This window comes from Drosophila persimilis, unplaced genomic scaffold (genome assembly GCF_003286085.1).
Source record: "Drosophila persimilis strain 14011-0111.01,24,50 unplaced genomic scaffold, DperRS2 tig00000000-arrow-pilon, whole genome shotgun sequence".
Taxonomy (NCBI): Eukaryota; Metazoa; Arthropoda; class Insecta; order Diptera; family Drosophilidae; genus Drosophila; species Drosophila persimilis.
Window position 1 is genome coordinate 5,065,008 of NW_020825288.1, and position 20,648 is coordinate 5,085,655.

The 20,648-nt window shown below is 45.9% G+C and overlaps 8 protein-coding genes across 12 annotated transcripts; 4 read left to right on the forward strand and 4 right to left on the reverse strand.

Annotated features, from left to right (window-relative positions):
* Nucleotides 1-420: 420 nt before the first annotated feature.
* LOC6598656 (homeobox protein rough) lies at nt 421-5,512 on the forward strand. The gene is given in 5 exon segments (XM_026984266.1): nt 421-910; nt 4,693-4,927; nt 5,180-5,322; nt 5,356-5,408; nt 5,411-5,512. Coding segments are annotated over 5 exon segments (1,023 nt in total).
* LOC6598657 (oxidoreductase-like domain-containing protein 1) lies at nt 1,401-5,695 on the reverse strand. The gene is made up of 3 exons (XM_002023739.2): nt 5,618-5,695; nt 1,861-2,116; nt 1,401-1,795 (listed from the first exon to the last, which is right to left on the reverse strand). The coding sequence occupies exons 2-3, from the start codon at nt 1,987-1,989 to the stop codon at nt 1,538-1,540; spliced, it is 387 nt and encodes a 128-aa protein (XP_002023775.1). The 5' UTR covers nt 1,990-2,116; nt 5,618-5,695; the 3' UTR covers nt 1,401-1,537.
* A 645-nt stretch (nt 5,696-6,340) lies between these two features.
* On the forward strand, nt 6,341-10,649 carry LOC6598658 (ribonucleoprotein RB97D). Of its 4 annotated transcripts, none has more exons than XM_026987961.1 (6): nt 6,341-6,472; nt 6,651-6,880; nt 6,950-7,194; nt 7,251-7,949; nt 8,012-8,161; nt 9,147-10,649. In XM_026987961.1, the coding sequence occupies exons 1-5, from the start codon at nt 6,383-6,385 to the stop codon at nt 8,152-8,154; spliced, it is 1,407 nt and encodes a 468-aa protein (XP_026843762.1). In that variant the 5' UTR covers nt 6,341-6,382; the 3' UTR covers nt 8,155-8,161; nt 9,147-10,649. The 4 variants fall into 4 exon arrangements, with proteins under 4 accessions (XP_026843762.1, XP_026843756.1, XP_026843767.1 ...); XM_026987955.1 differs by having other exon boundaries at nt 8,322-10,645; XM_026987966.1 differs by having other exon boundaries at nt 8,030-10,647.
* A 128-nt stretch (nt 10,650-10,777) lies between these two features.
* On the forward strand, nt 10,778-13,538 carry LOC6598659 (SPARC). Its single transcript, XM_002023741.2, has 3 exons — nt 10,778-10,833; nt 12,435-12,599; nt 12,665-13,538. The coding sequence occupies exons 2-3, from the start codon at nt 12,447-12,449 to the stop codon at nt 13,415-13,417; spliced, it is 906 nt and encodes a 301-aa protein (XP_002023777.1). The 5' UTR covers nt 10,778-10,833; nt 12,435-12,446; the 3' UTR covers nt 13,418-13,538.
* A 5-nt stretch (nt 13,539-13,543) lies between these two features.
* On the reverse strand, nt 13,544-15,250 carry LOC6598660 (histone H2A.v). The gene is made up of 4 exons (XM_002023742.2): nt 15,114-15,250; nt 14,709-14,786; nt 14,402-14,515; nt 13,544-14,215 (listed from the first exon to the last, which is right to left on the reverse strand). Exons 1-4 carry the CDS (start codon nt 15,114-15,116, stop codon nt 13,985-13,987), a joined length of 426 nt encoding a protein of 141 aa, XP_002023778.1. The 5' UTR covers nt 15,117-15,250; the 3' UTR covers nt 13,544-13,984.
* Nucleotides 15,251-16,143: 893 nt separating this feature from the next.
* Nucleotides 16,144-17,317, reverse strand: LOC6598661. Its single transcript, XM_002023743.2, has 3 exons — nt 17,250-17,317; nt 16,445-17,090; nt 16,144-16,368 (listed from the first exon to the last, which is right to left on the reverse strand). The coding sequence occupies exons 1-3, from the start codon at nt 17,315-17,317 to the stop codon at nt 16,189-16,191; spliced, it is 894 nt and encodes a 297-aa protein (XP_002023779.2). The 3' UTR covers nt 16,144-16,188.
* Nucleotides 17,284-19,398, forward strand: LOC6598662 (nucleosomal histone kinase 1). Of its 2 annotated transcripts, XM_026984624.1 has the most exons (3): nt 17,284-17,633; nt 17,691-18,960; nt 19,036-19,398. In XM_026984624.1, the coding sequence occupies exons 1-3, from the start codon at nt 17,391-17,393 to the stop codon at nt 19,302-19,304; spliced, it is 1,782 nt and encodes a 593-aa protein (XP_026840425.1). In that variant the 5' UTR covers nt 17,284-17,390; the 3' UTR covers nt 19,305-19,398. The 2 variants fall into 2 exon arrangements, with proteins under 2 accessions (XP_026840425.1, XP_026840424.1); XM_026984623.1 differs by having other exon boundaries at nt 17,286-17,633; nt 17,691-19,398.
* On the reverse strand, nt 19,381-20,569 carry LOC6598663 (integrator complex subunit 12). Its single transcript, XM_002023745.2, has one exon. It carries the CDS (start codon nt 20,522-20,524, stop codon nt 19,505-19,507), a length of 1,020 nt encoding a protein of 339 aa, XP_002023781.2. The 5' UTR covers nt 20,525-20,569; the 3' UTR covers nt 19,381-19,504.
* Between the last annotated feature and the right edge of the window lie 79 nt (nt 20,570-20,648).

The following is a 20,648-nucleotide window of genomic DNA, read 5'->3' on the forward strand; positions in this document are numbered from 1 at the left end:
GTTGGACTTCAACAGAGAACTGTTCGCAGACTGCAGGAGCTTTCAATCCTCCACCGAAAACAACCCTCTGTGGGGTAACATTCTGTTGGGGGTGTGTTCCTTATGTTGTTTTATTCAAGTTTCGTCCAGAATTCAGCCAATCAGAGCCTCTCAGCCCTTGTTTGCCGGTCTGCGGCGGATGATATTTTTTTATTAAGCGGAATTTTAGGCGTCTTTGCTGTTAATTTTTTTGATGTGGCACATAAATTGTTTGTTATTGCCAGCGCAGGATAACCGTCGTCGTCGCAGTCGCCGTCGCCGTCGCTTGACCCACGGCCGGGCATCGGAAGTAACGCCAATTTCAGTCGCTCGCCGATTAACCAAGCGATTAGTCGTTCATTTAGTCGTTCCGTGACCATAACGTAACCGAACCGGCCCCAAATGCAACGCCAACACCAAGATCTGGTGGCTGCCGTGGAGGGAAATGCTAGGGATACCATCAAGACCTCCAGTCCCATTCCGACAAACACAAATATCCCGACTCCGCAGCGTCCATCGTCGCCGCGGCAGTTCTTCGAGCGACTCTACGGGCACCTCGAGACGCGCAGCAGCGAGAGCGGCGACATCGATGTGGGCACCCACCACAAGCCCCCGCCGCCCTGCGACACGCCCTACCACAGCGACGGCGGCAGCGTGTCGTCTCCGGACATCTCCATCAGCGATGAGCGCGTGTCGCTCGTTGGATTTCCCCCATATGACATCTATGGTGCCTCCAAGGATTACCCGCCGCCGCCGCAGCAGCAGAAGCACAGCTACGTGGATCCGCCTGGGATTACCACGGGAAGTGGGGCTCCCGTAGCCGTACTGCCACCTGGATTTCCACCTGGTTTTCCTGGTGATCCGCATTTCAGCGCTGGATTCACTGCCTTTTGTGAGTAGAACCTAAGATCTTATACTGCTTGCCAGGAGATTGAATAGATTACGGATGTTTGAGGTAGAAAATGTAACCCATTGAAGGATCCTAAAGAAGTGTCTTAATAGATATTTTGATTGGGTTTAAGTTCTTTAGAAGATTCCTTTGAAATCAAAATGAGGATACCCTGAGGTCGCGGCACGCGTGCCTTAGATTTTAACTCAAAAAAGGCCTTGAATTACGACTGGAACTAGTGAGGACGATATATAGTTCAAAAATATATCAAATCGGTCTAATATATCCATCTATATATTTAAAAAATATCTAAAGATAGTCTCAAGGTCTTACGGTGATCGGTAGCTATAGGAAAACTTAAAGCCATATCCGCTGAACGACACCAGCCTTCACCCAATAGAACACCTTCCATTCCCCCATGTTCCCTGTACCATAGAACATGTTTCCAATGATTCTTTGATTGATACACCCACAAATCACTGAACAACCACACTTTTCTGTTTGCCTCTCAACCCTTAGATCTTATTATGAGGTTTGTTGTTCTTAAGCGCTAAGTACATGGGTAAATTTGAGCTACTACGAAATGTTGCCTAACTAAAAACCATACAGTTTGGTGTAATTTCTTTTGTACTACTTTGGGGGTGTCTTTGGAGTTTTCGGGTCCTCGGTGGTACCTGCCGGTGGCTTCTCCTCGTGGCACAGCAGGTTCATGTTACGTAGCTCCAGGCTGAGGAACATCTTTAGGTTCGGATCGGTGATCTTGCTGAGGACTATCTCTCGGGCACGCTCATCATTGTTGTCCAGAAGTTTGGCCAGCGTCTGGGCGTAGTCCAGCCAGACGCAATTGGCACAGCCGGACATGCAGCATGTGGTGGGCTCTGGGGGTATCTGAAAGGGGAAAAACCTATTAAGAAATCTGTTGGAAAAGGCTTCGATCTTGTGGAAGAACTTACCACAATGTCCTTTGGCGTTTTGTCGGCCAAGTGCCTGGCCAGGGAAGCGATAGCCCAGCGTCCTCCTCCACCTCCACCGCGCCTGAGGAGCAAACAGCGCGGGCAACTGAAGCCCAGAGGAGCCAGCATTTTGCACCAGATCCCGAAACTCTATGACTGGTAAGGCGTTGAGGAAGTGATGAGCATTTCACACGCCTTCACCGACAGAAACAGGTGCCGCCGAGTGTCGGCCCGTAAAGACTTGGTTCCGCCGGAACTACAAAAAATCGGATGCAGAAAAAACCCCTGATTAAGTGCAAGTGCTATTGAATATCCTTACAGCCAGGATTATGCAGGAATCAGCAATGAAAAAAGCTCCAGAAGGTGGGGGGAACGGCCACACAATGAGAAATGGGGAAAAGAAATTAGTTGGGGCAAAAAAAACCAGAAAAAATGAATGAGAAGAAGAAAAAAATTAAAATGCATTCAGCTGTGAAAGTTTTCGTTTACTTGCGGCATTTTCGTTTTCTTATGCGGTTGTATGGGGTCTAAGGTTCGAGGTTTGTGGCTTGGGGCGGGGGAGGGGGATTCAGGTGTGTTGCAGGTGTGGCAAGAAGGATAATGAAAAAGGATCATGCCGCACTGAAGGCAGTGAGGCAAATGCGTAATCATGGAAGCAATTGATGAAATTGTTTGCCAGCGGAAAAGGTTAAGTTATTCGATGGAGCTTTAATGAAACATTTCGAAGGAAATATTTATGTAAATAAATAAATATAGTTCTTAAAGAAGTGCTGACAATTTTCATCTTATTAAATTATGATTTTTTGTGATACAGTCGATAGATATATTATTTATTAGATAGATATATTATTTTTGGAGAATATAGCATTGTAGTGTTCTGGAAATAAATTCGTTATAGAGAAGTTCGACTGTATCTTAATAAAAAATTCTATGTTTATGGCTAAGATTCATTTTTGCTAAAATCTATTGCTATATGTACAAAAAACCAGCTCTTTGAAACTCTGGAAAGAACAAATATATCCCAATAACACATTTCGCATACTATTTTAAATCCTAGAACATCTCAAACCCTAGGCTATCCTGATTTCTTCTTTAAAAAATTTAGGAAATATACTGCAACTTTTTGAAACAAATACATGAATTATAAGGTTTTCCCTTCAATAAAATTAAGGAATTGTGGAATAGTTATGTTTTTAGATTTTTTTTGAAATTTAAAGTCGTTTGGGAATAGTTTTTGATAGGAATATGTTTGAAAATAGATATTACAATCCTGAGATCGAGACAAACTACTCTTTACGATATAATGAGATGATATAAACATCTTGAATCCAACATTTTGTGGACTGTCTCTCCGTCTAGACCGAAGTCTAACCCTCAACGCCTATTGTTTCTAAAACTGAAACTAAATCAAAGAGAAATCTATGAAATCTATACCCATACAATATTCATTTAGCTTCGAGCTGAACTTGTACAAATCATAAGTAAGCCAACAGAAAAAATTAGCATTGTAATTGAGCTTGACAGGAAACCTAAAAAAACAGACACACACACTCTGGAGAAAGTTCCAAAGGGGGAACCACAACAGAACCGTCCAAAGGACACTTGCATATCGTATTTCACACGTGATTTCAAAGAAGAGCCAGAAAGGAAGAAGGCGAAAAAACTTGTCGGGAAAAAAGAACTTAAGCCTGAAGAACTTTTGAGGCAAAAGGGGTAATCAAGTAAAAACTACTCGTAGAGATTACCAATGTACCGCCCCTGGGTCCACACTTCCCCGTTCCCCGATCCCCGATCCCCCTTTCAACACCCACCGAAACAACTTGTCAGCTTCGCCGTGTTACCTCAATTAGAAGCCTCTAAAACCCACCAAACAATGTTGTGTGGGTGGTTTTATGGGGGAGGGAAGGGAAGAGGGGGGGGGGGGGTCTAGAGCGGGGCATAATGTGCGGTTGGTTGGACCACGACAGAGCGACAGAGACACCACACTCTCGGCGAATGCAAACAATCGAATAGTCGGACGGATGGCTGGATGGCTGGCTGGGAGAGTCGTCCTCACGGATGATAATAATGATGATGATGAGAGGCTGAGGGAGGGAGGGAGTGCCAGCCAGCTGTTGGTATTGTTAAAAGTTTCCCGGATCAGCAGCATAGGATTGCCCAAAACGAAGAAGCAGTAAAAAACAGGAAACTTTGAGAGGACTGAAACACGTGTAAAATGCATTCTCTAATGTGCACCACAAACGCGATGAAGAGCCCGAGGGAGGCATTGCTTAATTATTTGTTTAACTTAACAAACACGCAAACAACATTCCGAATCGTTTAGTTCGTTGAGGACACGGCTTGATGGTTTGTTAATGTAAGATTAATTTCGCTCTAACATCTCTATTGTGTGATAGCATATGAATGGGCAGGGGATGGGGATTGGAATTGGGAATAGAAATAATTATGACTATGAATAAACGTTTACAAATTCGAAAGGCACTGAAATGATGATCTATTTGGAAATTTTTTGGGTATGGGAAGTACTTGAGGCTTTAGAAGTTAGGCCTATGATGTGGGGATTGAATATGCTATAAGAATGTATGTATGGGTGGGTAAATGACTACGATTCAGGAACATATCTTTAGAAATTTATTGGGAGTTTGGTGTAAATATAAGTAATATGGCTAGAAATACGCAGGATTGGCATAGAACAAACCACAAATATTCACCCCTTTGGCACTTAAACTTCGATTCGGAATACATAAGTATCTCTAATCTCAAAAATTTCTTCAACAAAAGTTTAGGGAATTCCCTTCAGCACCCTGTAACACCATTTTTTCTCCATTTCAGTGGCACGCCGTCGTCGCAAAGAGGGAAGACAGCGTCGCCAGCGAACCACCTTCAGCACCGAGCAGACGCTGCGTCTCGAGGTGGAGTTCCATCGGAACGAGTACATCTCCAGGAGTCGCCGCTTCGAGCTGGCCGAAACGCTGCGGCTCACAGAGACCCAGATCAAGATCTGGTTTCAGAATCGTCGGGCAAAGGATAAACGGATTGAGAAGGCGCAAATCGATCAGCACTACAGGTGAGTGGAGTACCGAAAAATGGAAATGGGAAAGGGGGTTGGGATTGGGCGAGGGTCTCCCCCCTTTTGAAACGGAAGTAATTCAAGGAAATGTCACAAGTTTAATTGATGTCCCCCACATTAAATTAACACGAAATTAATTTTACGACATTTATGCGCACACAAACGCAATTAGACAGCGGACATATCCTTATCGAGGGGGTAGTCCTCAAGCCGAGTGCCGAGTATTATTTGATGTAATCAATTTTTCAGGAACTTTGTCGTGGCCAATGGTTTTATGAGCTCTATAATGGGTCAGACTACACCGAGCTATGCCCCCGCCCCCGCCAGCAGTGCGACGTCCCTACCAGTGGGCCTCGCTTACTATCCAACGCTGCAAAAGGACAGCACGCAGGGCCAGCACGTAAATAACAATGGTGGACATCCAGATGCTAATTATATAGACATCGAAGAGCGATACGAGACGCAGCAACGCCGACGCCTTTCCTTCAACATCAGCAACAGCGTCGGTGGCGGCAGCGCAAGTGCCAGCAGTCGAGCAGTCAATACTTGCTAGCAATTAACCAGGAAACTACTTTTAACTGAGCTTTAACTTAGATTTAGCCACTAATCATCAGCTTAAGCTAATTACCGAATAAATTTAGCTGCAAACAAAATCACTTAACCAACGTATTTCTCTGGTTATCTCACCTCTTAGACACTAGTGAAAGTTTTTACAGAACATTACCACACTCTTGGTCCCCGCGGGTTTTTGTTTATATAAGAAAAGAGACAAAAAAAATTTTGTTTTTACAAATAGAGGAAAAAACTAACAAACAAAAATGCAGCCCTCTGGGGCAAACAGCTGTTGCTTAACAGAGGCATGTAAAGTGCAACAGTGACATGTTAGGCGCCAAGCGATAGTTACGATACTATCGATTTTCGTTGTATTTTCTATTATTTTTTATGTTCAAATCGTGTAGAAATGCCATTAAGAGCCATGTCCCAGGCCACATCGATCAATTCGCATCAAAATATACATTATTTTTCGAATACGGCGGAATGAAAGCCATATCAAATAGTGGATAACGAAAGTTTCACACTGGCGCTTCCATGGAGCGTTTTTCATCGGTATATTTACGGCATTTTCTCAACCACAACCTGAGCGGTTGTTAGCCGATGGTTTTCAAATGCAACTCTGAATAATTGTCATTCACAACGAAAGAACGGTATTTACTGCGAAAACGTAAACAATGATAGTGACAAAATAAACATAAAAGAGACAACAATCAGTTTTTGACGGATGGTGGATGGTGGACGCCGGATGGTGCCAGTGTGCAGAGCCTATTACCATCAATAGTGGCGCCTCTCGATAGTTTTGAATTGAATGATTTAACACATCGATACTATCGATAGTGCCCCCGATGGTTTGACACCTCTACCTGCAGCTTATTTGGTTATAAATTAACTTTAACCATGGCAAATCCAATGCGAATCAAGGAGGAGACATCCGGCGAAGATCCCCCCAGCACGGAGACCATCGAAATACCCGATCGGGAGGATGATGTAAGTATTAAGCTGAGATTTCGGCGTTGTAGCCACACATACACACACCCAGCCCACAGGTATGTGGGTTTGTGTGTGTATATGTTTGTATGGCGATGTCTCACTGTGACGCATCTTTAATGCGTTTTACTCGCCCGTCACGCCCCCCGTTCCGGTACGTGCGTCATGCGCCCAGCAGGACATATGTGAATTGGAGCACTTGCGTAAGCTATTTATCGGTGGCCTGGCGCCCTACACCACAGAGGAGGGCCTCAAGGTGTTCTACGGGCAGTGGGGCAAGGTGGTCGATGTGGTGGTGATGCGCGATGCCGCCACGAAGCGTTCGCGTGGTTTCGGCTTTATTACCTACACAAAGTCCGCGATGGTGGACAAAGCACAGGAGAACAGGCCCCATATCATCGACGGCAAGTATGTTGTGCTATTTATACATTTTTGTTACTTTGAATGGATACAAAAGATATTGTTTATTGCTTGCAGAACGGTGGAGGCCAAGCGGGCGCTGCCACGCCCGGAGCGTGAGACCCGCGAGACCAACATATCCGTGAAAAAGTTGTTTGTCGGCGGACTGAAGGACAATCATGACGAGGACTGCCTGCGGGAGTACTTCGTGCAGTTTGGAAGAGTGGTTTCCGTCAAGCTGCTCACCGACAAAACCACCGGCAAGCGTCGGGGATTTGCATTTATAGAATTCGATGATTACGATGCTGTGGACAAGGCAATACGTGAGTAGAGAGTGTCTTCGTACTAAATTCCTCTGTACAATATATTTCTCTGTCAGTTCAAAAGCAACATTCCATTAAGTACGTGCACGTGGATGTCAAGAAATCTATTTATAACTTGGAGAAGAAAGACAAACAGGCCCAGGGCCCGCCGACCAATGGCAGCAAGCCGCCCCAGCAACAGCCACAGCAACCGCCTCAGCCGCACAATGGGAACATGCAGCCGCCCGGCTACCGTCCGCCTGTGCCGCCACAGCAAGCGATGCCTCCGTATCCGCACCAGCCGCCGCCACCAATCAATGCCCCGCCACCCAACTACAACTACTGGGGTCCCGGTCCGCCGCCACCGATGCAGGGCTACTACCAGCAGCCACCGCCGCAAATGAACGGCTGGAACGGCTATCCGCAGAATGGCTGGAATGCTCCGCCGCCGCCACCGCCAGGCCCGCAGCAGTGGCACCCCAGTCAATGGGGCTGTCCGCCGCCTGTGCAGCCACCGGCAGGTGCAGGGGGTCCGCCAATGGATCATCATCGCAACGGGCCGCCCCCGCCGGCGCCGGGTAACTGGAACATGCCGCCCAATGCCCCGCCACCCGTACCTGGAGCACCGCTGCCGCAGGGTCCACCGCCACACCAGCAACCGCCTCCGAATTTCGGCAGCGGCTATCAGCAGAGCTACGGTGGGGGTCCTACCAAGCACAACAACATGACTGCGAATCGCATGAACCCCTATGCGACAGCTCCCCCCAACAATTACCGTGAGTGGATGCGCCAGGCGCGGTATATATGTGAATGAATTCATGAACTATTTCGCCCACAGACAACACACAGCCGCCAGCCTCTGGCTACGGGCCGTACAATTCTCCAGCTCCGCCGCCGAATGGAAACGCACCGCCGCCAAAGGGCGTGTCAAACGGTTCGGTGGCCGTTGGAGGCAGTGCCAATAGCAAGTATCGCCGCTAGATCGCCGGTAAGTAGAGCGCCCTGCGGCCGCATCCCGTCCCTCCCCGCCATTTAGCTGTCGTTTAATTGATAAGAAAAGCCCCCCCAGATACGTCTTGCCGCCCCATATGTATATGTTTAAAAATGTTTAACGTATGAACTAATGTGTACAATTCTTTTTGATTTAGATGCCTTTTTGTGCGCACTTTGTGCAGCAAAAGAAAGATTCAAGGTACTCTTAAGATAGCAACACACACACACACTCGCTTAGAGTTAACAAAAAAAAAAAAAACAGAAAGCACACATAAACACTGAAAAACAGGACACTTAACGCATTGTCTCTCTATCTATCATAGGACGACTTACTGCGATTTTTACTCTACACTTAAGCTATACCATTGATAATTTAACTATCGATCTAAGCCACAGACTATATGTATAAATATTTTCTAGAACAATGTTTTCGGGAGGTCCAAAGGTCCTTTAACCATTTTTTGTTGCATACATCTGAATGCATGTATGCAACCCCATTTAGAGTGGGGAGGGGAATAAGCCGATCCATGCCGCATTTTGGAAAACATTTATCTAAAATCGAATCGGATGGATGGATTACCAGTGCTCTCTATATTTCCAATCCTCCCAATCTCTGTAATTTTTCGAAACCAAGCGTCCGTGCAGCGCGCGTTTGCTTGCAAAAAAATATTAACTAAGGATTGACAAATGAAAGCAATAAATCAATTAGCAATTAGATACAAATTACGCAGCTTTAGCCTGAGCTTATTGGCCATAATTCGTATAGCTAGATAATAGAGCCTTTGTATTACCTAACAAAAAACAAACAAATGCAAAAAAAGATACGTCCAGAAATAACATAAACGTAAACAACAAGAGAAAAAAGAATAAGTAAATCAAATCAAATCAAACGCTGAGCTGGCGGGCGTAGCACGGGTGTGTGGCCTTAACCTATCGATGTACACACGAGTTGATATCAAAACTATTGTCAATTTTTATAGAGCAACAAGATTATATACACCATACGACTACTATTGCTATACAAGACAACACCAAACATGATTCTATAATGCTGTAAAAAGGTTTCTCCACACCAAATGTCATTGAACTACCCGCTCATTCCGCCGATTGACTGGATTAACACGTTATGCTGGCAGATAACCTTCCTTTGAGTAAAGAAGGAAGTTCCTTAAGTAAATTAGAATGCCTAGAACTTGCCAAAACCCATTAACATTCAATCCTATTGTCCCCATTGGAAACTAATTCATTCAGTCTAGTTTTACCATTTATTACCAGAAAGGTATTGCATTCTCATAATCCAGTCAATCAGTAGAATTACGATAATACGCGCATGTTTCTTTATTATTTTTAAAGCTTTTGGGCAGAATTCCTTTGTTTTTGTTTGACAAAAGATGAGAATACAAATAATTATACGCAGAAATTATATGTATATCTATATATGTATAGTATGTATTTATATTTGAGTACGAACCACGACACACGGAACTCTAAGTTAAGTTTAGATCCACAGTTTAACTAGATGTACGAATCATTATTCTCTCTTTCTACAATATTATTAATATATTATACTATATGTATATGTATGCTTACGTTCTGTAGCTCACGCCAAAGGCTTTGAATTTGATCTATGAATTATATATTAAATATACGATTAATTATGTATTGAGAATAAGTCGAAAAAAAAAAAAAATAAGCGGAGGCTCAGTCCACAAGTCCACTTTGCCAGCTTCATTTAGAGCCACTCCTCTACTCTCTACATTTACGAATACAAAACACACTAATCACTTAACCGAAAATATATGAAAATTCGTATTTATTTTAAATAAATAAAACCTGAAAAACCAACACTATGTATCTGTATCTAAACATTTATTTTGAGCTACTATCCGGCTGTAAGTCTCTCTCTCTGTTTTCCCCGCTCTCTCTGTCGATACCGCCAAAGAAGTGAATGCCAGTCTAAGTAGTAATACTATCATAAAGATTTAGTTAATTTTTAATGCAATTCTAGGTACGCAAACGTTAACGCAAGACCATACACAAATTTCGAATTAATTTTAAACATATTTACCATGAATTCTAAGCCCTAAAACGCTTGAGACAAGCTTCTTGTTGAGTTAGCCTTAAGGTAAGTTAGCGAAGAGGCAACCACACACCAGGTGTACTCGTACTTCAGATCGTAACAATATCAATATCAAGTATAGCCTTGTCTATAAGTGCGCTTAAGTACCTTGCTTTACAACTAGCGAATCCAATCTTTAATCAGACTTTCTAAAACAAACCACAATATTTCTTTTCCAAAACAAAACATAAAAACCCTCGAAAACCTGAGCCAATTCTGGAGAGAACAAGGACCAAGGACTGGCAGCTACACTGAAGGTAAGTTATAGATTATTTACTGAAATTTTGTATGAATAAAACCTATAAATAATAAAGAAAGAACTATGAAAAATTGAATACCTTTTGTGTGTTTTCTCTCCGAGCGAACATGTTGCAAGGCAGCACGTTTGAGGCGACGGCTCCAGAAGTGTTGCATGGGCTCCAATCTTTTCAGCGGCTGTGCGGGCGATCCATAATCATTTCGTAGCTTTTTCAGGCCAACCATTCATTCGCCATCTATCCCCCAACGCGAAAGGAATTGCACTTGAGCAACACATAACATAACATATAGTGAGTACATGTCTTAAAGAACGCAGTGAATAATACGGGTTGGAGAGGTTTCAAAGTTCATTGGATCGTTTTGGATTACGGCAGTCTCGGCTTTGGTTTGTTCTCAAGTTTCTGTTCAAGTTCAATGTTCAGCCATATTGGCGAATCGATTGATGGTTAATTGAACTCAATTTTTGTGGAAGTTTGCCAATCAATTTCGAGTTAAGTCGGTGTTCGGTGTTTGGGTCGATGTGTTGCAAGGTTAAGAGTACCCCTTGGAAGTGCAATCATCATCATTGCTGGCAGGCAGCCTATGCAGTTCCGCGAATTAATCCAAATTGTTTTGTTTGAGGAGAGACGGCAGAAGAATCATTCGTCTAGATTTCATCAGCCTCCCAGCATAAACATCTCTCTGGGGCAGCATCACGTCATTGTTGCTAGTTTTTTTTTTTTTGTTATAATTAAACTGCAGCCCGACACACAGGCACATACATCTATGGAATGCATTTCGGCATCCAACTCTTGGGGATATTCCTGGAAATCACTACAGCCGTCTGTTTGTACATATTCTTTTCGTTTTTTGTGGCGCATTATTTTCTCTGAGATAGAGATTTTCGCTCGGCTATGAAAAAGCGACGATTAAGCAAATCTCAGTCGCCCGAAAACGGAAGCAGCCGATCCTGATAAGCAGCGGCTGTGCGATGACTGGGGCCAAGTCGGGCCTTGCGATAATCATAAGTTGTCGTTGGGCAATCCACAAGCCATTTAGTGCCCGGGGACACTTGAATTAGGGCGACATCTTGAGCTGATTATAATGGATCTATGGAAATATGGTTTCGTTTCTAACATTAAGGTCAGTTTTAATCAGGGACAGTGCTATCATACCCTACCTACATGGAAACATCGCATATACATACTATATAGTATATAGTAGATGCCTCAAAACCACACATGTATTCCATTTAGAGATGACTTCATAAACAAGATCTTTTTTTTGAAAAGCTTTTTGCCATGTGTTCGACATGCTTTATGGACAATTTTCTTGAGGCTGCAGTTTATACAGAAATGTTTGAAGAGTGCAAGGGAAATGGCAGCGGAAACGTGGAAGAAATATAACAAATTTAGAGGGAGATTTCTTAGATTTATCAAGGAAGTTTCCTTGATAAATGGAATGCAATTCTGAAATTTCCACCAAAGTTCTTATTGGATTACTTTTCCATATCCACTATTTCTGCGGGTACCACCCCAAATTATAATAAGACATTTTCCTTCCCCTGTCTTCCATAAGAACAATGTGTTTGCATTGTTTTCATTTGTGTTTTTGCACAGATCCATAAATTCACTTACAAGATAGATCGACAATTCTTTCCGTCTGCATCTGCAACTGTACGAAAACGTACTCGTTTGACCTCTTGAACTCTGGGGCGCAATTTCGCCGCCGTCTTCAATTGTCTCTGATGGGAAAAAGGCACCGCTAATGCCGATGCATCAGCGGTGCTTCCGACATGAGTGAAGGCATGTAAACCAACCCTTAAGGGTAGGGGTAGGTTACAGCCAAAGATCGTTACGTTCCTTGAGCGGTACAGTTACGTTTTGAAAATAAACCGCTCTTTACTCTAAAGATCTTCTAGAAGATGCGTTCCATCTGGCTGTTGCTCGGATTGGCGCTGTTGGCCTTGTCGCAGGTCCAAGCCGCCGAGGAGGATCTGGATCTCTCAGATCTGGACCTGTCCGATATGGATGAGAACGAAGAGGAGTTCCTGCGCCTGCTGGAGGAGAAGGCCAAGGTGGGATCATGATCAAAGCGACATCTCCGGAATTGATATTCAAGCATTTTGAAACTCGTTCACAGATCAAGGATGTGGAGCGTGAGAATGAGATTGCCAACCAATTGGCCGCCGTTCAGCACAACCTCCTCAATCCCGTCGTGGAGGTGGATCTGTGCGAGACCATGCCCTGCGGTGCCGGCCGCATCTGCCAGTTGACCAACGAGAAGCCCGAGTGCGTGTGCATTCCCGACTGCCCCGAGGAGGTGGACACGCGTCGCCACGTCTGCACCAACACCAACGAGACCTGGCCGTCGGATTGTTCCGTCTATCAGCAGCGCTGCTGGTGCGACATCCAGCACGAAGGCTGCCGCAATCCGGACAACGCTCACATGCACATCGACTACTATGGCGCCTGCCACGAGCCCCGCATCTGCGACGGCGAGGACCTGAAGGAATTCCCACGCCGCATGCGCGACTGGCTGTTCAACGTGATGCGGGATCTGGCCGAGCGCGACGAACTGACCGAGCACTACATGCAAATGGAGCTGGAGGCGGAGACCAACAACTCCCGGCGCTGGTCCAATGCTGCCGTTTGGAAGTGGTGCGATCTGGATGGTGACACCGATCGTTCCGTATCCCGCCACGAGCTGTTCCCCATCCGGGCGCCGCTGGTGAGCCTCGAGCATTGCATTGCCCCGTTCCTGGAGAGCTGCGACTCGAACAACGATCATCGCATCACCCTGATCGAGTGGGGCGCCTGCCTGGAGCTGGATGCCGATGACCTCATGGAGCGCTGCGACGACGTCCAGAAGGCACAGCCGCATCTCTTGGGCTAGAGAAACGCCCGCCGCTTATGCTTATATGTTTAACAATCCTATTTTTCAACACATTTTTCGTGCACAAAGTTTATTGCAACAATTTGTAAAATGTCTCTAATAAATTCTTTTGGGGAAATAACAGGATTTGAGTTTTTATTATAATTTTTATTAAATTTATTCGTGTAATTACTCGGCGCTTATACTTATCTATGCTTTACTTTCCGCTTTCATCTGTTATATAATCTTCGATCGCTCATTGCATTTCTTTTATCCTTTCACATTTTTGTTTAAGATTATAAAAAATAATGCGTGCGCGTATATATTTTATGGATGTGTGAGATTTGGGTGCTTGAGGGGTTTTGTTGTGTGTGTGTGTGTGTTGGCCTGGGGGCAGATATCTATAATTACATATAATTATGCTTTCTTTTGTGTGAGGGTAAATATGCGTTGCCGTCGCACAGAAATTATTAAAATTACATGTTTTTCCTCGTCGGTAAGTTTGGATCTCTCTACACGGTTCTTCGGAATTTAATCTTAAAACATCGTATTTTTTAAAAAAGAGGGTGTCAAATGTGGGTTTGGCAGTTAGTAGGCCTGCGAAAGGATCACATTGCCCTTTCGCTGTGGATCCTGGACGGTGTCCTCTTTCTTGCCGATAAGCGACTTGTGAATATGGGGAATGACACCGCCGCCGGCGATGGTTGCCTTGATCAGACTGTCCAGCTCCTCGTCTCCGCGAATGGCGAGCTGTAAGTGGCGCGGTGTGATACGTTTCACTTTCAGATCTTTCGATGCATTTCCTGCCAATTCCAGAACCTAAAATCCAAGGAAAGCACACAAGTCTCGAATTAGTCACCCGTTAACATAGGAATACCCTGTAACAGCACAGCCATCTGTTAAGCATTTACATCTATATATATGCATTTGTACAGAGAGATAGTACCGCTATGGATGCTCTCAGAAAAAGAAGAGAGGCGGGAAAAATCAAAAAATCAAACTTACCTCAGCAGTCAAATATTCCAATATGGCAGCGGAGTAGACGGCAGCGGTGGCACCAACGCGTCCATGAGATGTAGTACGACTTTTCAGATGACGATGGATACGGCCAACGGGGAACTATATTCAAAACAGAAAACCCACAAATCAATTACTAGGTTGTTTATGTTTTGCTACCCTCAAAACAAACCCACACACACACGGCAAAGCACACACCCTGTATGTGGTGGTGAATTATGCTCACCGAGGTGAGAACACAAAAAGGCGCCAAAATGTACAGCAGACAACAACAAATATAAGGGAAATTACTCACCTGAAGACCAGCGCGCGCTGAGCGGGAAACTGCCTTCGCCTTTGCTTTGCCCGAATCCTTGCCTGCTTTACCACCAGCCTGTCGAATACGAGAGCAAAACACACACACAATTAGTTAAACACACCGAAAACACAGAAGCCAGCAGCAGAAATACGCGTAGCGTACAAGATGGAGTCGGCCGCTGGCCGAAGTGTGAGGTTAAACACGATGTGATTGTCGCCGCCGCCACCGCAAAGTACAACAAATGTGAACATTTCTCGAAACTAAACGATTTAGGGAGATGTTTTCAATTTTCGCGCTACGTGGGCATCAATATTTGATTTGCTGTGCCCCCTGGCCGCTCGGCGGGGCACGCGCAATAAAGTACAGAATGTAGCTGCCGCTAAAATTTCTGCCATTAATTACCATTTTATTTCAATCGATTTTTCGCTCTCGTGGGGTAATGTAAACTGCTCAAAGGCACTTTGGGTATTCGCGCGTTTTGGAATGACTATTAAAACCGAATTGAAGCGCGCAGCAATTGCTTTTAACGTGATTTTCGTTTTCGTGAATTTCTTCGACGCGTCCGCACTTTTTATGAAAAAAGACGCCGTCAGCGGTGTGACCGAGTTGTCGATAGAAAATATGCACTCGGAAATATACCGAAATATACCTTGAAGACAAGGAACATTGCTTGTCGAAACTCGGCGGGGTGAGGTTTGTACGAAGCTTGAATGGTATTTGGCTGTTTTTGCCTGTTGTCCATACCCTCTTTTTATGGCCCATTCGAAATCACTCATTTTTTCGTTGCACGTATGAGCAGGTGAGACCCTCTAAAACTCAGAAATATACCGTCAATATACCGATGAAAAACGCACTAAGCCCACTTAAACCCTTTTATTTACACAGAAGAATAGCTTGAGTTAAATACTATTAGTAATAATACTAATTATATTGTAGATTCAGCCTGTCCTTTATTTTTGTCTACCTGGAGAGTAGTGGAGAGTATTAAAATACCCACTGGTCGACAACGGGATAATCGTTATCGGTCCACGATCAGAAATCATATTCCTTGATTTTTATTTTCTTTTGAACATTACTAGCTGGCTAGAACTTCTAGCTCTGAACACATAATTTTATACAACAAGATATGCGCATTTTAATTACTTTTTTTGATTTGATTGTGTCTAAAATAAAGTTTAAAAAGAAAAGGTCAAAGCATAACAAAAACTTTTCGGCTATCGATACTATCGACTGGATACGAAGGTGCCCGCCAAAGTATATGCTGGCTTTTACAGCTCTAATCACAATTTTTTAAATTCTTAAAACCTAACCTTTTTTCTGGGACCGTAATGAGTGAATGAAATTATGTAAATCAGGCGAATGATAAATAATAAGTGAAGCGACAATGACAGTCGCTTAAATTTAAGCAAAATATTTATTCTTCATCCGGAGAAATATTTTTTAAATATTTATGCTTTTGTTGATCATTTTTTGGGTTTTACTCTCCAGGTGTGAAATTGGTTCCGAACAATATGTTGCAAGCATTCGCGGCCACATTGCGACGTGCTACTTTCTTTGAGCACCCATAGGCCGTAATCTTCTGGTTGTCAACGATCACACCGAGACGTTGGAGCTCGACGTCCTTGTCATAATACAAATACTTAATTCCAGGGCGCATCTAAAAAGGAAACAAAAAGAACATTTGGTCAGGTGTATTCGAATTTTACTACATTCTCTGATTTGAGTGAACCTACAATTTGGAGCAATGAGGCCGGGTGCATGGTCTGCCAGTTTGGTGGCAATTCGGCACGGCCTCGTGGATTCTTCTGTTCCTTGGGGACGATGGAAACGGCTGATTTGGCGCCTTCCTGCTGCGGCTGTGCTTTTGCCAATGAATGCTTTTCGGGCCGAAAGTAACCGTTGCGCTTCCACTTTCTGAATAATTTATACATTGCATACGATGCCAAATTGAGCTTTAGGATATCTTCTTCGCTTTCATTGTCGCTTCCATCGCTGTCCATGGATTCTGCGACATGGTTGGTCGATGGTTGGTTTTCCTCATCATTGGTCTTCGGTTTGCGTGGTCTAGCCTTCATTTTTGCAATGGCATAATCACGCAATGCAGCCTCACAGGCCAATTTCTTGGCCGCCATCTTGGAGACCGCCTTTTTCTGGTACTGGTTCGAGTTGACCGTGACTATGGCAGTGTAGCAGCCATCAGGATTGCTATTGATGGTAAAATCACTTATTTTAATGCCCTTATCCTTATTGAGCTCGTTGAGAACGATCAGGGCATTTTTCGGTTTCATCGACTTGCGTAGATATCGCGAGTGCGTTTCAATGACTTCATGCGCTTCAGGATGACCAACGATTCGTCCTCGCAAGTTGTTGACGGTGCATCTTTGGATGCTGGCTTTGGAGTCGGAGTCATTTTTCAATTTTTCAAATTAAATTATTATAACTCGCGCGTTTGGTTTATTGTCAGATACGATTTTGTATTTCTGGAAAATAATATCGATAAGCCGGAAATTTTCACCGATTTTTTATTTCGTTTCGCACCGCTCGCGAAAATTGTATACGAGAATGGTGAATGGCAATTCTCCCCTTCGCGCTATTTGTGGCGGCATTTTGAGCAGAAAAAAAACTCCTGCATTTATTTAGAGCCTACGCCCGACACAGAATCCAAACGCGGCACACATAATGCCTCGCGCCGTGAAACCCAAGACAGCTGCCGGCCCATCGCCGGCCAAAAAAGCCGCACCCGCCAAGAAGGCCAAGGGAAAACTATATGCCATGCCGGAGAAGCTGAAGGAGGGCACTGTTTTACAAGACCTGGCCAAGGGGAAATGGTGCATTGGTCCGTCGATTGGCATTGGCGGCTTTGGCGAGATATATGCGGCCGCCCGCGCCGGTGAGAAGAACTACGACGCTGTGGTGAAATGCGTGAGTACCAATCAATAAGAATCCAAAGAGCCTTTGTTCTCGAACTCTGTCTTGCAGGAGCCTCACGGCAATGGGCCCCTGTTCGTGGAGATGCATTTCTACTTGCGCAATGCCAAGCAAGATGACATTAAGCAGTTCAAGCAGCAGCGGGGCCTCAAGACCCTGGGCATGCCGTACATCCTGGCCAGTGGCTCAGCGGTTGTCAACGGTCAGAAGCATCGCTTCATTGTGATGCCGCGCTACGGCAGCGATATATCAAAGTTCTTCAAGGAGAACGACAAGCGCCTGCCGGAGGGCACGGTCTATCGCCTGGCCCTACAGATGCTGGATGTCTACCAGTTTATGCACAGTACTGGCTATGTTCATGCAGATCTGAAGGCGGCAAACATCCTGTTGGGCCAGGGCAAGGCTGGTGCGGCCCAGGCCTACCTTGTGGACTTTGGCCTGGCCTCACACTTTGTGACCGGCGAGTTTAAACCGGATCCCAAGAAAATGCACAACGGCACAATCGAGTACACATCGCGGGACGCCCATTTGGGTGTGCCCACCAGACGCGCGGACTTGGAGATTCTCGGCTACAACATAATCGAATGGCTGGGCGTGGAACTGCCCTGGGTCACACAGAAGCTGCTGGCGGTGCCACTCAAAGTACAGAAGGCCAAAGAAGCCTTCATTGAGGATGTCGGGGCTGCACTAAAGGCTCTTTTCCCCAAGGGAGTGCCGGTTCCCCTGGGGGAATACATGAAGTATGTGGCCAAACTGAAGCACAATGAGGAGCCGGACTACGACAAGTGTCGCAATTGGTTCTCGACGGCTCTCAAGCAAATGAAGATCCCAAACACCGGCGACTTGGACTTTAAGATAAAGCCCCAAAGCAGCAGCAACAACAACCACAGTCCGCCAGGAACCAGCAAGGCAACAGCCACAGCTGCAGCTGCAGCTGCACCCAAAAGGGCCAAGAGGGTTGCCTCCCCTGACATAATTTCCGACAGCGACGAAGAGGAGGAGGCTCCACGCAGGAAGCCACAGGCCAAAGCTTCACCAGCGCCTCGCAGGAACGCCAAAGTCACGCCGACTATCTCGCCCCGTAAACGGTACGCAGAGACCAGTCCCACACAAAAGCGAGTTAAGACTGAGCCGAATGGTACACCCAAACCTCGCGCTACTCACAGAGCAGCCGCGAGCCCCAGGGCTCGGGCCTCTCCCAGAGCAGCCGCGAGCCCCACGGCTCGGGCCTCTCCCAGATCTGCAGCTAGTCCCAAAGCCCGGACCCCAAACGCAGCCAGTGCCAGCTTCAGTCCAGCGCTCTCCCTGCGCGCAAAGCACGGTAAGACAGTCGTCAACGATGACCTGACACCCAAACCGCGCTCCAACAAGACTTACGAATTCAACTTTGAGTTAGACGTCAGCATGGACGCCAATGTCATTGTGAATGTGAAGCGCAAGAAGAAGGCCGGGGCCAAGGACCAGCCCACTGGCGAAGGCGACGTGAAAACCCCTTCGTCACGGAGCCTGGCTTCCTCCAAGGAGGATACGCCCGTGACCCGTGTGAATCTGCGGAAGGTGAATGCGGAGGGGGTCCCCGGTTCGCCGCTAGCCGCCGCTGCCTCCTCCTCCAGCAGCCGCAGTCCCAGGACGCCAGCAGTAACTGTGCGCAAGTACAGACGCTAGAGAGGCACCTCTTTGTTTTTTTGAATATTTCCATACGATTACTTATACTTAAACCTTGAATAAAACTGCAGATGCATTGAATATTTTCCCAGAATTTGGGTATAAATTTATTACTTAAGAAATCCGTTCTATTCTATATCTAAATGAATGCGTGTTGTGGACTATTGAATGGCAGTCAGCATTCAATAGTAATAGTTTCGTCATTGCTTCGATCTTCGTTTGCTGCCGCCGCCGCTGCTGCTGCTGCTTTCGTGGTGCTTCGAGGAGCTGCTCTTGCTCGAACTGGATTTGGTATTCGAGCCGCTCCGACGCGATGTAGATGAGGTAGGGCCAGCGCTATGCTTCTCCACACCACTGATGGCAGTCAATGAGGGAGCCACCGACTTGCTGGCACGCTCCTCTTTGTGCGACTTGGAGGAGGACGATGATGACGACTTGTGGCCTTGTTTGCTGCTGCTGCTGCTGCTCGCATTGGTAGAGCTGCTCGGCTCTGGCCTGTAGAAGGGTGAGGATGAGTTGGAGGATGTCGAGGATCGTGAGGATGCGCCCGATGCGGTTTTGCTCGTCTTGCTGGCGGCCAGCGGCATGGGATCGTCGGCGATAAAGATTGTTGGCGGGAGTGTCGCCGCCGCCGCCGCTGCAGTGGCCACGGACCGACTGCTTGTAGGTTTGTTGCAACAGGTATCGCACTGCCAGGTCTGCTCCTGATCGTCGGCCGCCTCTTCTTTGGTGATGGGCGGTTTGTGGCACTCCTGATGGTACATAGCCCCGCATTTGGAACACTCAACAAGCCGATTGGTGGCCGTGAACATCATCTCGCCACAGACACAGCAATTCAAATCGCCAAAGTCGCCGGTGTCGCCTGTGTTTACAATGCCCGCCGCACTGAGGCACTCGTCCGAGTCGATAATGGTGTCCACAGAGTCCGAGGGATCCTTGTCCGGCGAGTTGGTCAGATTGATGATCTCATCCGTGTTGATGGGCTGCGGTGGGGTGGGCGCACGCCCTGGAAAGCTCATCTCATCGTCCATCATGCGCTGGGTCATGTTTTGCGTGACACTCTTCTCCGGGCCGTACCTCGCCCTCAGCGCTTCGTCCAGCAACAGGCGGAGTTCGGATGCAGACGTCGAATTGCTGGAATGCAGCAGTTTGATGGCCTTCTTCAGCACAGGATCGACTTCCTGGGGCACCGCAACAGCCGCGGCAATATTGGCAGCCATCGCAAGTGATCAAAAGTGATTTTTAAATTACAATTTAATAATTCGAAAAATTCTTCGCAAGCGCAACAGCTGTTTTTGGGCCAGGGTTGTCGCTTCCTCCGCGGGTGCTTCTTCTTGCAGGCCG

Excerpts from the sequence above, each read along its gene's own strand:
- LOC6598662 (XM_026984623.1), top strand. The coding sequence starts at position 17,391 with ATGCCTCGCGCCGTGAAACCCAAGACAGCTGCCGGCCCATCGCCGGCC. Across the intron at positions 17,634-17,690 it reads ACGACGCTGTGGTGAAATGC|GAGCCTCACGGCAATGGGCC; the intron begins GTGAGTACCAAT and ends TCTGTCTTGCAG.
- LOC6598658 (XM_026987961.1), top strand. The coding sequence starts at position 6,383 with ATGGCAAATCCAATGCGAATCAAGGAGGAGACATCCGGCGAAGATCCC. Across the intron at positions 6,473-6,650 it reads TACCCGATCGGGAGGATGAT|GACATATGTGAATTGGAGCA; the intron begins GTAAGTATTAAG and ends TGCGCCCAGCAG. Across the intron at positions 6,881-6,949 it reads CCCCATATCATCGACGGCAA|AACGGTGGAGGCCAAGCGGG; the intron begins GTATGTTGTGCT and ends TATTGCTTGCAG.
- LOC6598657 (XM_002023739.2), bottom strand. The coding sequence starts at position 1,989 with ATGCTGGCTCCTCTGGGCTTCAGTTGCCCGCGCTGTTTGCTCCTCAGG. Across the intron at positions 1,796-1,860 it reads AAACGCCAAAGGACATTGTG|ATACCCCCAGAGCCCACCAC; the intron begins GTAAGTTCTTCC and ends TTCCCCTTTCAG.
- LOC6598660 (XM_002023742.2), bottom strand. Across the intron at positions 14,516-14,708 it reads CAGCGCGCGCTGGTCTTCAG|TTCCCCGTTGGCCGTATCCA; the intron begins GTGAGTAATTTC and ends TTTTGAATATAG. Across the intron at positions 14,216-14,401 it reads TGGAATATTTGACTGCTGAG|GTTCTGGAATTGGCAGGAAA; the intron begins GTAAGTTTGATT and ends CTTGGATTTTAG.
- LOC6598663 (XM_002023745.2), bottom strand. The coding sequence starts at position 20,524 with ATGGCTGCCAATATTGCCGCGGCTGTTGCGGTGCCCCAGGAAGTCGAT.
- LOC6598661 (XM_002023743.2), bottom strand. The coding sequence starts at position 17,317 with ATGCCGCCACAAATAGCGCGAAGGGGAGAATTGCCATTCACCATTCTC. Across the intron at positions 17,091-17,249 it reads GTATACAATTTTCGCGAGCG|ATGCACCGTCAACAACTTGC; the intron begins GTGCGAAACGAA and ends CAGCATCCAAAG. Across the intron at positions 16,369-16,444 it reads CGGCCTCATTGCTCCAAATT|ATGCGCCCTGGAATTAAGTA; the intron begins GTAGGTTCACTC and ends TTTCCTTTTTAG.
- LOC6598659 (XM_002023741.2), top strand. The coding sequence starts at position 12,447 with ATGCGTTCCATCTGGCTGTTGCTCGGATTGGCGCTGTTGGCCTTGTCG. Across the intron at positions 12,600-12,664 it reads TGCTGGAGGAGAAGGCCAAG|ATCAAGGATGTGGAGCGTGA; the intron begins GTGGGATCATGA and ends ACTCGTTCACAG.